General features: G+C 43.7%; 1 protein-coding gene across 1 annotated transcript in view; it reads right to left on the bottom strand.

The window, feature by feature from the left end:
- Positions 1 to 13,454, bottom strand: part of LOC115120155 (hemicentin-2-like) — a 194,911-nt gene that overhangs the window by 48,043 nt on the left and 133,414 nt on the right. Inside the window, exons 21-25 of the mRNA XM_065005028.1 lie at positions 8,222 to 8,358; positions 7,999 to 8,128; positions 7,847 to 7,927; positions 7,577 to 7,756; positions 3,976 to 4,118 (exon numbers count right to left, since the gene is read on the bottom strand). Coding sequence (XP_064861100.1) covers positions 3,976 to 4,118; positions 7,577 to 7,756; positions 7,847 to 7,927; positions 7,999 to 8,128; positions 8,222 to 8,358 — 671 coding nt within the window. The remainder of the gene's footprint in view (positions 1 to 3,975; positions 4,119 to 7,576; positions 7,757 to 7,846; positions 7,928 to 7,998; positions 8,129 to 8,221; positions 8,359 to 13,454) is intronic.

Below are 13,454 nucleotides of genomic sequence, written 5' to 3'. Positions count from 1 at the left end.
TGTGTGTGTGTGTGTGAACATGTGTCTGTGCCAATGTTGTGTTGCTTCACAGTCCCCGCAGTTCCATAAGGTGTTTTTTAATCCGTTTTTTGAATCTAATTTTACTGCTGGCATGAGTTACTTGATGTGGAATAGAGTTCCATGTAGTCATAGCTCTATGTAGTACATTGAGCCTCCCATAGTCTGTTCTGGACTTCGAGACTCTTGTGGCATGTCTTGTGGGATATGCATGGGTGTCCGAGCTGTGTTCAGTAGTTTAGACAGACAGCTTGGTGCATTCAACATGTCAATATCTCTCATAAATAAAAGTAGCGATGAAGTCAATCTCTCCTCCACTTTCAGCCAGGAGAGTGACATGCGTATTATTAATATTAGCTCTCTGTGTACATCCAAGGGCCAGCCATGCTGCCCTGTTCTGAGCCAAATACAATTTTCCTAAGTCCACTTTTTTGTGGCACCTGACCACACGACTGAACAGTAGTAAAGGTGTGACAAAACTAGGGCCTGTAGGACCTGCCTTGTTGATAGTGTTGTTAACCTGTCTAGGACTGGGGAACCCCATTCCGGTAGCGGAAACCCTCGCCAACAGCCAATGAAATTGCAGGGCGCCAAATACAAATCAACATACAAGTATTAGGCACCATATTAAAGATACAATTCTCGTTAATCCAGCCACAGTGTGTAACGAGATTCGTCTTCCTCTGACGAGGAGTATGAAGGATCGGACCAATATGCAGCATTGTACGTGTCCATGTTGATAATTTCTTAACACTGAACACAAAAAACAAAATAACAAGGAGAACGAACGAAAACAAAAAGTTCCGTCTGGTGAAGACACAGAGACAGACAACAATCACCCACAACTAAAATGGGGAAAACAGGCTACCTAAGTATGATTCTCAATCAGAGACAAGGAACGACACCTGCTAGACTACCCACCCCAACTCACGCCCTGACCAAACTAACACAAAGACATAATAAAAGAACTAAGGTCAGAACGTGAAAGTACCCCCCCCCCCCAAAGGTGCGGACTCCGGCTGCAAAACCTGAACCTATAGTGGAGGGTCTGGGTGGGCATCTGTCCGCGGTGGCGGCTCTGGTGCGGGACTCCACCATCTTTGCCCACTTCTTTGCCCGCCCTTCTTTGCCCGCCCTTTTACTCGCCGCCGACCTCGGGCTGGGGACCCTAGCAGCAGGTCCCGAATAGATGAGTCCCGAATAAACGTCTCTGGCAGTTCCTGACTGACGGGCGGCTCTGGCAGCTCCTGACTGACGGGCGGCTCTGGCTGCTCCTGACTGACGGGCGGCTCTGGCAGCTCCTGACTGACGGGCGGCTCTGGCTGCTCCTGACTGACGAGCGAACCTGGAGGGAGGAGACGGAGAGACAGCCTGGACTGGCACAACACGCCCTGGCTGGATGCCCACTCTCGTATGGGGCTTGCGGGGGGCTGGCCTATAGCCCACCGGGCTATGAGCGCGTACTGATGACACCATGCGCTTGACCGCATAACACGGTGCCTGACCAGTACTGCGCTTCTTCCGGTAAGCACGAGGAATGGGCTCAGGTCTCCAACCTGACTCTGCCACACTCCCCGTGTGCCCCCCCCAAAAATGTTTTGGGGCTGCCTCTCGTGCCTGTCGCACTGCCGTGCTGCCTCCTCATATCGCCTGACACAGCGGTTGCATTAAGGAGAAGTTTATCTAGTTGCATGCATAACACTTGTATCTTTTATCAATGTTTATTATGAGTATTTCTGTAAATTGATGTGGCTCTGCAAAAACTCGGCAGGGTAGCCTAGTGGTTAGAGCGTTGGGCTAGTAACCGGAAGGTTGCAAGTTCAAATCCCCGAGCTGACAAGGTACAAATCTGTTGTTCTGCCCCTGAACAGGCAGTTAACCCACTGTTCCTAAGACGTCATTGAAAATAAGAATTTGTTCTTAACTGACTTGCCTAGGTAAATAAAGGTAAAAAAAAAATATATATATATATATGTTTTTGTCCTGTCTATGTTTAAGGGGTTGTTATCTATGTCTATGGATGTTGCATGTTTGCACTCAGTGTTGATAGTGGTCATGTTCGTTTTGTTATTTTGTTTGTTTACTTCGTGTTATTTCGTCATTAAAAGAATGTATTCACATCACGCTGCACTTTGGTCCTCCGATCCTTACTACTCGTCAGAGGAGGAGGAAGAAGAGCGTGACAACAGTAATCTAGACCCCTGAAGTAATTTACAATAGCCTGGCCTAGACCCTCAAAGTACTTTACATTAACCTAGACCACCAACATTCTTTACAGTATTTTTGTATTGTATTTATTATGGATCCCCATTAGCCAAGGCAGCATCTACTTTTCCTGGGGTCAGGCAAAATTTAGGCAGTTATACAATTTTTTAAATATTGCAATACATTCATTACAGAATTCACAACACACTAAGTGTGTGCCGTCAGGCCCATAATCCACTACCACATATCTACAATGTAAAATCCATGTGTATGTGTGTGTATAGTGCGTATATTATCATGTGTGTGTATCCATGTGTCTGTGCCTATTTTTTTTATTATTTTTTTTTTTTTTTTTTTCCACCTTTATTTATGTTATGTTTATGTTTGTGTTACTTCACAGTATATTATCATGTGTGTGTATCCATGTGTCTGTGCCTATGTTTGTGTTACTTCACAGTACCCGTGGTTCCATAAGATCTAGTTTTACCTGCTTTTAAAATCTGATTCCACTGCTTGCATCAGTTACCTGATGTAGAATAGAGTTCCATGTAGTCATGGCTCTATGTGGTACTGTGCGCCTCCCATAGTCTGTTTTGGACATGGGGACTGTGAAGAGACCTCTGGTGGCTTGTCTTGTGGGGTATGTATGGGTGTACGAGCTGTGTGCTAGTATTTTTAAACAGACAGCTCGGTACTTTCATCTTGTCAACACCTCTTACAAAAACAAGTAATGAGGAAGTCAATCTCTCTTCCACTTTGAGCCATGAGAGATTGACATGCATGTCATTAATATTAGCTCTCTGTGTACTTCTAAGGGCCAGCCGTGCTGCCCTGTTCTGAGCCAATTACATTTTCCCAAGTCCCTCTTTGTGGCACATAACCGCACAACTGAACAGTAGTCCAGATGCGACAAAACCAGGGCCAGTAGGACATGCCTTGTTGATGGTGTTGTTAAGAAGGCAGAGCAGCACTTTATTATGGACAGACTTCTCCACATCTTAGCTAATGTTGTATCAATATCAATATGTTTTGACCATGACAGTTTACAATCATGGGCTACTCCAATTAGTTTAGTCACCTCAACTTGCTCAATTTCCAAATTATGTATTACTAGATGTAATTGAGGTTTAGGGTTTAGTGAATGATTTGTCCCAAATACAATGCTTTTAGTTTTGGAAATATTTAGGACTAACTAATTCATTGCTACCCATTCTGAAACTAACTGCAGCTCGTTGTTAAGTGTTGCAGTCATTTCAGTCGCTGTAGTAGCTGATGTGTATAGTTTTGAGTCATTCGTGTATGTAGACACACTTGCCTTACTCAAAGCCAGTGACATGTCATTAGTTAACATTGAAATAAGCAAAGGGCCTAAATAGCTACCCTGGGGAATTCCTGCTTCTACCTGGATTATGTTTGAGAGGCTTCCATTAAAGAATACCCTCTGTGTTCTGTTAGGCAATAATCTCTTTATCCTCAATATAGCAGGGGGTGTAAAGCATAACACTTGTTAACCAGTTAACCAACAGTACCCTTGCCTAGACCCTCAAAATACTTTACAGTTAGCTAGACCCCCAAAATTATTTACAGTACCCTTGCCTAGACACTCAAAATACTTTACAGTAAATTAGACCCCAAAGTACTTCACAGCAGCCTGGCCAAACCCTCAAAGTAACTTACAGTAACCTGGCCTAGATTCGCAAAGAGTTAGCAGCAGGTAATTGGCGCCAGATTCAGAAGGGGCAGGGCATGTACCTGTATGACTTCCTGTCTGCGGTTGTTGAACCAGACAATCTGATTGACCGGAGGATAGTTAGCTTGCAGGATACAGGTGAGCTGGACATCACTGCCCTCAAACACAGACACCACACTACGCTGGGTCAACAAGACTGGAGCCTCTATATACACACACACACACACACACACACACACACACACACACACACGGAGGGAGAGAGGGGGAGAGTCAATCACTGCATTTTAATATACAGACACCATGTAAACCCAGTACATGTCTTTTAAACTATTAGTTAAACCCAGTACATGTCTTTTAGACTGTTAGTTAAACCCAGTACATGTATTTTAGACTGTTAGTTGAAACCAGTGCATGTCTATTAAACTGTTAGTTAAACCCAGTACATGTCTATTATACTGTTAGTTCAACCCAGTAGATGCCTATTAGACTATTAGTTAAACCCAGTACATGTCAATTAATCTGTTAGTTAAAACCAGTACATGTCTACTAGACTGTTAGTTAAACCCAGTACATGTCTATTAGACTATTAGATAAACCCAGTAGATGTCTATTAGACTGTTAGTTAAACATAGTACATGTTTACTAGACTGTTGGTTAAACCCAGTAGATGTCTATTAGACTGTAATGGATGGCAGCATTCGCGAAAAAACTGAAAGTGCCAGCCACCACATTTAAATATGGAATGAGGTCAGGCTATATGGCTGAATATAAACAGTGTAGTTATTCCATCCGCAAGGCAATCAAAGAAGCAAAATGCCGGTACAGGGACAAGGTGGAGTCGCAGTTTAACGGCTCAGACACGAGATGTATTATGCAGGGTTTACAGGAAATCACAGACTACAAAAACAGCCACGCCACGGATACCGACGTCAAGCTTCCAGACAAACTAAAAACCTTCTTTGCCCACTTTGAGGATAATACAGGATAATAAGGATAATAACTGTCGCGGCTTGCTAACAGAGTCTGTGCCCCCCCCCTCCTTCTCCGTGGCTGATGTGAGTAAAACATTTAAACATGTTAACCCTCGCAAGGCTGCTGGCGCAGACGGCATCCCTAGCCGTGTCCTCAGAGCATGCGCAGACCAGCTGGCTGGTGTGTTTATGGACATTTTAATCACTCCCTATCCTAGTCTGTTGTCCCCAGATGCTTCAAGATGGCTACTATTCTTCCTGCACCCAAGAAGGCAAAGCTAACTGAACTAAATGACTACCGCCCCGTAGCACTCACTTCTGTCATCATGAAGTGCTTTGAGAGGCTAGTTAAGGATCATATCACCTCCACCCTACCTGACACCCTAGACCCACTCCAATTTGCTTAGCGCCCCAACAGGTCCACAGATGACGCAATCACCATCACACTGCACACTGCCCTATCCCACCTGGACAAGAGGAATACCTATGTAAGAATGCTGTTCATTGACTACAGCTCAGCATTCAACACCATAGTACCCTCCAAGCTCATCATCAAGCTGCAGGCCCTGGGTCTCAACCCCTCCCTGTGCAACTGGATCCTGGACTTTCTAACGGGCCACCCCCAGGTGGTGAAGGTAGGAAACAACATCTCCATTTCGCTAACCCTCAACGCTGGGGCCCCACAAGGGTGTGTGCTCAGTCCTCTCCTGCACTCCCTGTTCACCTACAACTGCTTGGCCATGCATGCCTCCAACTCAATCATCAAGTTTGCAGATGACACAACAATAGTGGGCTTGATCACCAACAACGACGAGACAGCCTACAGGGAGGAGGTGAGGGCACATGGAGTGTGGTGTCAGGAAAAACACCTCTCACTCAACATCAACAAAACAAAGGAGATAATCGTGGACTTCAGGAAACAGCAGAGGGAGCATCCCCCTATCCACATCGAAGGGTCAGCAGTGGAGAAGGTGTAAAGTTTTAAGTTCCTTAGCGTACACATCACGGACAAACTGTAATGATCCACCCAAACAAACAGTGTGGTGAAGAAGGCACAACAGCGCCTCTTCAACCTCAGGAGTCTGAAGAAATTTGGCTTGTTACCCAAAACCCTGACAAACTTTTAAAGATGCACAATCGAGAGCATCCTGTCGGGCTGTATCACAGCCTGGTACAGCAACCAACTGCTCCGCCCTCAACCACAAGGCTCTCCAGAGGGTGGAGTGGTCTGCACAACGCATCACTGGGGGCAACCTACCTGCCCTCCAGGACACCTACAGCACCCGATGTCACAAAAAGCCCAAAAAGATAATCAAGAACAACAACCACCCGAGCCACTGCCTGTTCACCCCGTTATCATCCAGAAGGCGAGGTCAGTACATTTACATTTACATTTAAGTCATTTAGTAGACGCTCTTATCCAGAGCGACTTACAAATTGGTGCATTCACCTTATGACATCCAGTGGAACAGCCACTTTACAATAGTGCATCTAAATCTTTTAAGGGGGGGGGTGAGAAGGATTACTTTATCCTATCCTAGGTATTCCTTAAAGAGGTGGGGTTTCAGGTGTCTCCGGAAGGTGGTGATTGACTCCGCTGTCCTGGCGTCGTGAGGGAGTTTGTTCCACCATTGGGGGGCCAGAGCAGTGAACAGTTTTGACTGGGCTGAGCGGGAACTGTACTTCCTCAGTAGTAGGGAGGCGAGCAGGCCAGAGGTGGATGAACGCAGTGCCCTTGTTTGGGTGTAGGGCCTGATCAGAGCCTGGAGGTACTGAGGTGCCGTTCCCCTCACAGCTCCGTAGGCAAGCACCATGGTCTTGTAGCGGATGCGAGCTTCAACTGGAAGCCAGTGGAGAGAGCGGAGGAGCGGGGTGACGTGAGAGAACTTGGGAAGGTTGAACACCAGACGGGCTGCGGCGTTCTGGATGAGTTGTAGGGGTTTAATGGCACAGGCAGGGAGCCCAGCCAACAGCGAGTTGCAGTAATCCAGACGGGAGATGACAAGTGCCTGGATTAGGACCTGCGCCGCTTCCTGTGTGAGGCAGGGTCGTACTGAGCAGAACCAGCGGTGTCGTTTGACTTAGCAAACGAGGATCGGTGCATCAAAGCTGGGACCTAGAGACTGAAAAACAGCTTCTATCTCAAGGCCATCAGACTGTTAAACAGCCACCACTAACTCAGAGAGGCTGCTGCCCGACATTGAGACCCAATCACTGAACACTTTAATAAATGGATCACTAGTCACTTGAAACAATTCCACTCTAAATAATGCCACTTCAATAATGTCTACAAATCTTACATGACTCATATCACATGTATATACTGTATTTTATACCATCTACTGCACCTTGCCTATGCCGCTCTGACATCGCTCATCCATGTATTTATATGTACATATTCTCCTTCACCCCTTTAGATGTGTGGGTATTTGGTAGTTGTTGGGAATTGTTAGATTAGTTGTTCGATATTACTGCACTGTTGGAACTAGAAGCACAAGAATTTTGCTACACTTGCATTAACATCTGCCAATCATGTGTATGTGACCAATACAATTTGATTGGATTTTGAAATAGCTTAACGAGTTGGAATTCATTTCTAAACTGTTCATTCTGTTTCCAAAACCTGTGGAAAGAGTCCAAAATAGGTTGAAAATAGATGGACCTTATTGGTTTGTGTGTATGTGCTTACCCAGTCTAAGGCTGCAAGTCCTGGTGTGTGTGTCCAGGGGGTGTTTGGCGTAGCAGGTGTAGGCCTGTCCGTTCTGGGTGGAGTTAGAACGAAGTACCAGGATATTAGAGGTCTCCACTCCTTGGCCCCTGCCCTCTCCTTTAGGCCCCTCCCACCACACTATGGACCTGGGAGACCCACCTACAATAACAATATTTTCATTGTTGTTATGATTGTGGTTGTGGATGTTGTTGTGGTGTTAGTGCTTGTTTTTGTGATGGTCATAGTTACCTTCCCAGGAGCAGGACAGCAGCAGGTATTGGTTCTTACCGGTGGCATAAGCAGAACACACTGGCTCACTATAAGGAGACCCTGAGAGAGAGATATATATATATATATATGCCATATGTATGTGCATATCTATGTGCGTGTGTGAGACTTACAGGCCCGTGCAGTGCATTGTGTGGAGGTGTTGAGAGCAGGGTGCATCCCCAGGCAGGTGAACAGAGAGTTGTTGGAGGTCTGGGATCCAGACTGCAGTACGGAGACATTGTTGGCTGGCCACGCCCCTCCCTGGTGCAATAACAACCAGAGCAACAAGAATTGAATTTGCTAGGAGCCTTTCTGCGTGTGTGCATGTGTATATGTGTGTGCTTGTGTGTGTACCTGTGCCAGGGACAGAAGGTTTGTGGTCCAGCGTAGTGAAGGGGAGGGCAGGCCCCCTGGCCATGAACAGGTCAGGTTGAGGGAGGAGTAGTTCATTGCTGGCAGAACAGAGCAGGAGGGGGAACCATCTGGAGGGTCTGGGGGACAGGGGGACAATATACAGCGCAACACTGTGTTGACTGTGTTGTTATTGTCTATGTGTTTGTGTGTGTGTTTGTGTTTGTGTGTGTGAGGCGAGACCATATGAAGAGGAGAGAGAGAAGCAGCAGAAAGTATCACTAAAATGTTTTCAGAAAACTTCCTTTTGTTCAACAAAGACAAATCTGTGGCCTATAGAGATAAAATGATTCTCTGGCACTATTGCACAATAGCCTGGCCTAGACAGTCAGTCAAATTCTCTGGCACTATTGCAACCCAGCAGGCTAAAAACCTAGGTGTGATTTTAGACTCACACATCTGTAATGTGACAAAATCAGCTTTTTACCATTTAAGAACTTTTTACCATTTAAGAACTATATATATATATTATACTATACTATATACTATATATATATATTATACTATACTATATACTATATATATATATTATACTATACTATATACTATATATATATATTATACTATACTATATACTATATATATATATTATACTATACTATATACTATATATATATATTATACTATACTATATACTATATATATATATTATACTATACTATATATATATATATATTATACTATACTATATACTATATATATATATTATACTATACTATATACTATATATATATATTATACTATACTATATACTATATATATATATATATTGTAACTTTAATAGTAAAGCTGTGGGGCGTGCTAAAGTATTTTTGTAGTAGTGAAAGAAATTTAACATTTGTACTTTAATTATATTATTTGAACAGTGAAATAATGTACAATTCCCATCTATAGTCAATAGTGGTCAGTAGTAATGGACAGTAGTCGTGTGGTTCAGTAGTTGTGGTCAGTAGTTGTGTGGTTGTGGTCAAAAGTTTTGTGGATAAGGTCAGTAGTAAGATGTGTGGTCAGACCTTACGTGGTTGTGGTTAGTAGTTATGTGGTTATGGTCACAAGATGTGGTCACATCAACCAGCTCTCCACCTTTGCTGTCAGACGTTTCTCTGTGGTTGTGGTCAGTAGTTGTGTGGTTGTGGTCAGAAGTTGTGTGGTTGTTGTCAGTAGCTGTGTGGTTGTTGTCAATAGATCTGGTCAGCAGTTCTGTGGTTGTGGTCAGCAGAAATTGTGTGGTTTTGGTCAGTAGTTGTGGTCAGTAAATGAGTGCTCACTAGTTACAGTGGGGCAAAAAAGTATTTAGTCAGCCACCAATTGTGCAAGTTCTCCCACTTAAAAAGATGAGAGAGGCCTGTAATTTTCATCATAGGTACACTTCAACTATGACAGACAAAATGAGAAAAAAAAACAGAAAATCACATTGTAGGATTTTTAATGAATTTATTTGCTAATTATGGTGGAAAATAAGTATTTGGTCACCTACAAACAAGCAAGATTTCTGGCTCTCACAGACCTGTAACTTTTTCTTTAAGAGGCTCCTCTGTCCTCCACTCGTTACCTGTATTAATGGCACCTGTTTGAACTTGTTATCAGTATAAAATACACCTGTCCACAAACTCAAACAGTCACACTCCAAACTCCACTATGACCAAGACCAAAGAGCTGTCAAAGGACACCAGAAACAAAATTGTAGACCTGCACCAGGCTGGGAAGATTGAATCTGCAATAGGTAAGCAGCTTGGTTTGAAGAAATCAACTGTGGGAGCAATTATTAGGAAATGGAAGACATACAAGACCACTGATAATCTCCCTCGATCTGGGGCTGAAAGCAAGATCTCACCCCGTGGGGTCAAAATGATCACAAGAACGGTGAGCAAAAATCCCAGAACCACACGGGGGGACCTAGTGAATGACCTGCAGAGAGCTGGGACCAAAGTAACAAAGCCTACCATCAGTAACACACTACGCCGCCAAGGACTCAAATCCTGCAGTGCCAGATGTGTCCCCCTGCTTAAGCCAGTACATGTCCAGGCCCGTCTGAAGTTTGCTAGAGAGCATTTGGATGATCCAAAAGAAGATTGGGAGAATGTCATATGGTCAGATGAAACCAAAATATAACTTTTTGATAAAAACTCAACTCGTCGTGTTTGGAGGACAAAGAATGCTGAGTTGCATCCAAAGAACACCATACCTACTGTGAAGCATGGGGGTGGACACATCATGCTTTAGGGCTGTTTTTCTGCAAAGGGACCAGGACGACTGATCCGTGTAAAGGAAAGAATGAATGGGGCCATGTATCGTGAGATTTTGAGTGAAAACCTCCTTCCATCAGCAAGGGCATTGAAGATGAAACGTGGCTGGGTCTTTCACCATGACAATGATCCCAAACACACCGCCCGGGCAACGAAGGAGTGGCTTTGTAAGAAGCATTTCAAGGTCCTGGAGTGGCCTAGCCAGTCTCCAGATCTCAACCCCATTGAAAATCTTTGGAGGTAGTTGAAAGTCCGTGTTGCCCAGCAACAGCCCCAAAACATCACTGCTCTAGAGGAGATCAGCATGGAGGAATGGGCCAAAATACCAGCAACAGTGTGTGAAAACCTTGTGAAGACTTACAGAAAACGTTTGACACCTGTCATTGCCAACAAAGGGTATATAACAAAGTATTGAGATAAACTTTTGTTATTGACCAAATACTTATTTTCCACCATAATTTGCAATTAAATTCATTAAAAATCCTACAATGTGATTTTCTAGATTTTTCTTTCTCATTTTGTCTGTCATAGTTGAAGGGTACCTATGATGAAAATTACAGGCCTCTCTCCTCTTTTTAAGTGGGAGAACTTGCACAATTGGTGGCTGACTAAATACTTTTTTGCCCCACTGTATGTTGTTATGTTCTGTCAGAAGTTGTGTGGTAATGGTCAGTTGTTGTGTGGTCAGAAGGTGTGTGGTTGTTGTCAGTAGTTACTTGGTTGTGGTCAGAATTTGTGGTCAGCAGTTGAGTGGTTGTGATCAGTAGTTGTGGTCAGGAGTTGAGTACTCTGTATTTCTCCGGTCAGAAATTGTGTGGGTGTGGTCAGTTGTTGTGTGGTCAGAAGGTGCGTGGTTGTGGTCAGTTGTTTTGTGGTTGTGGACAGTAGTTTTGTTATTGTGGTCAGAAGTTGTGTGGTTGTGGTCAGTAGTTGTGGTCAGGAGTTGAGTACTCTGTAGTTCTCTGGTCAGAATTTGTGTGGGTGTGGTCAGTTGTTGTGTGGTCAGAAGGTGTTTGGTTGTGGTCAGTTGTTGTGTGGTCATAAGGTGTTTGTTTGTGGTCAGCAGTTATTTGGTTGTGGTCAGAAGTTGTGGTCAGCAGTAGTGTGGTTGTTGTCAGAAGTTGTGTGGTTGTTATCAGTAATAGTGTGGTAGTGGTCACTACATGTGGTCAGAAGTTGTGTGGTTGTGGTCAGTAGTGGTCACTAGTTGTGGTCACTAGTTGTGCGGTTGTGGTCAGAAGTTGTGTGGTTGTGGTCAGTAGTTGTGTGGTTGTGGTCTGTTGGTGTGTGGTTGTGGTCAGAAGTTGTGTGGTTGTGGTCAGTAGTTTTGGTCAGGAGATGAGTACTTTGTAGTTCTCTGGTCAGAATTTGTGTGGTTGTGGTCAGTTTTTGTGTGGTCAGAATGAGTGTGGTTGTGGTCAGTTGTTGTGTGGTCAGAAGGTGTGTGGTTGTGGTCAGTAGTTATTTGGTTGTGGTCAGAAGTTGTGGTCAGCAGTAGTGTGGTTGTTGTCAGAAGTTGTGTGGTTGTTGTCAGTAGTGTGGTAATGGTCACTAAATGTGGTCAGAAGTTGTGTGGTTGTGGTCAGTTGTAGTGTGGTAGTGGTCACTGGTTGTGGTCACTAGTTGTGTGTTGTGGTCACTAGATATGGTCAGTAGTTGTGTGGTTGCAGTCAACAGTTGTGTGGTTGTGGTCAGTAGTTGTGTGGTTGTGGACAACAGTTGTGTGGTTGTTGTCAGTAGTAGTGTGGTAATGGTCATTACATGTGGTCAGAAGTTGTGTGGTTTAGGTCAGACATTTTGTGGTTGTGGTCAGTAGTTGTGCGGTTGTGGTCAGAAGTTGTGCGGTTGTGGTCAGAAGTTGTCTGGTTGTGGTCAGTAGTTGTGTGGTTGTGGTCACTAATTGTGGTAAGCAGTTATGTGGTTGTGGTTAGAAGTTGTGTGGTTGTGGTCAGAAGTTGTGTGGTTGTGGTCAGTAGTTGTGTGGTTGTGGTCACTAATTGTGGTAAGCAGTTATGTGGTTGTGGTTAGAAGTTGTGTGGTTGTGGTCAGAAGCTGTGTGGTTGTGATCACTAGACGTTGTTTTTAGTTGTGTGGTTGTGTTCAGAAGTGAATGGTTGTGGTCAATAGTTGTATGGTTGTGGTGACTATATGTGGTCAGCGGTAGTGTGGTTGTGGTTAGACGTTGTGTGGTTGTGGCCAGTAATTGTGGCCAGCAGTTGAATGGTAAGTAGTTATGTTATCAGTAGTTGTGTGGTTGTGGTCAGAAGTTGTTTGGTTGTGGTCAGAAGTTGTGTAAGTCCTACAAATTTTGCAAAACTCTGTTTCTCTGCCGGGCCAACACTTAGAGACTAATGCATTATTTTATCACTACCAGGCTTGACTACTGCAATGCTCTGTTCTCTGGTCTTCCCCAAAAAAACATTAGCCAACTCCAATTAATTCAGAATACAGCAGCACGTGTGCTCGCTAAGACCAGAAGGAGACAATACACGTAAAAAAAGTCCCTGCATTGGTTGCCTGTTCGTTTTAGAATTGATTTTGAAAGCACTACGTGGCCTTGCACCTGAATACCTGCCTGGCTGTTAAGATATGTGACCCGTTTCAAGAAGCCGTCGCATGTCACTACTTCACAGGAGAGGCACTTGAAAGTTTCATTTCTTAAATTATTATTATGATTAATTATTATTATTATTATTATTATTATTATAATTATATTATTATTATTTTAATTTTTTTTATTTATATTTATTATTTATTCAAAATGCAATATTTGGTCTGAAATGCCTTTTGGAACATGTTCACTTTCATTGTGTTTTAATAACAGTCTTGTCATCTCTAAATATGAAAACAATTGTTGAATTACGACCCTACTGTAGTTGGTTTAGCCACGAAAAATACAGGAACCGTCCCCCTAGCTATGATTGGTTGAG

Source organism: Oncorhynchus nerka, linkage group LG19 (assembly GCF_034236695.1).
Source record: "Oncorhynchus nerka isolate Pitt River linkage group LG19, Oner_Uvic_2.0, whole genome shotgun sequence".
In the NCBI taxonomy this organism is placed as follows: domain Eukaryota; kingdom Metazoa; phylum Chordata; class Actinopteri; order Salmoniformes; family Salmonidae; genus Oncorhynchus; species Oncorhynchus nerka.
This window is presented reverse-complemented; position numbering and strand designations above follow the sequence as displayed.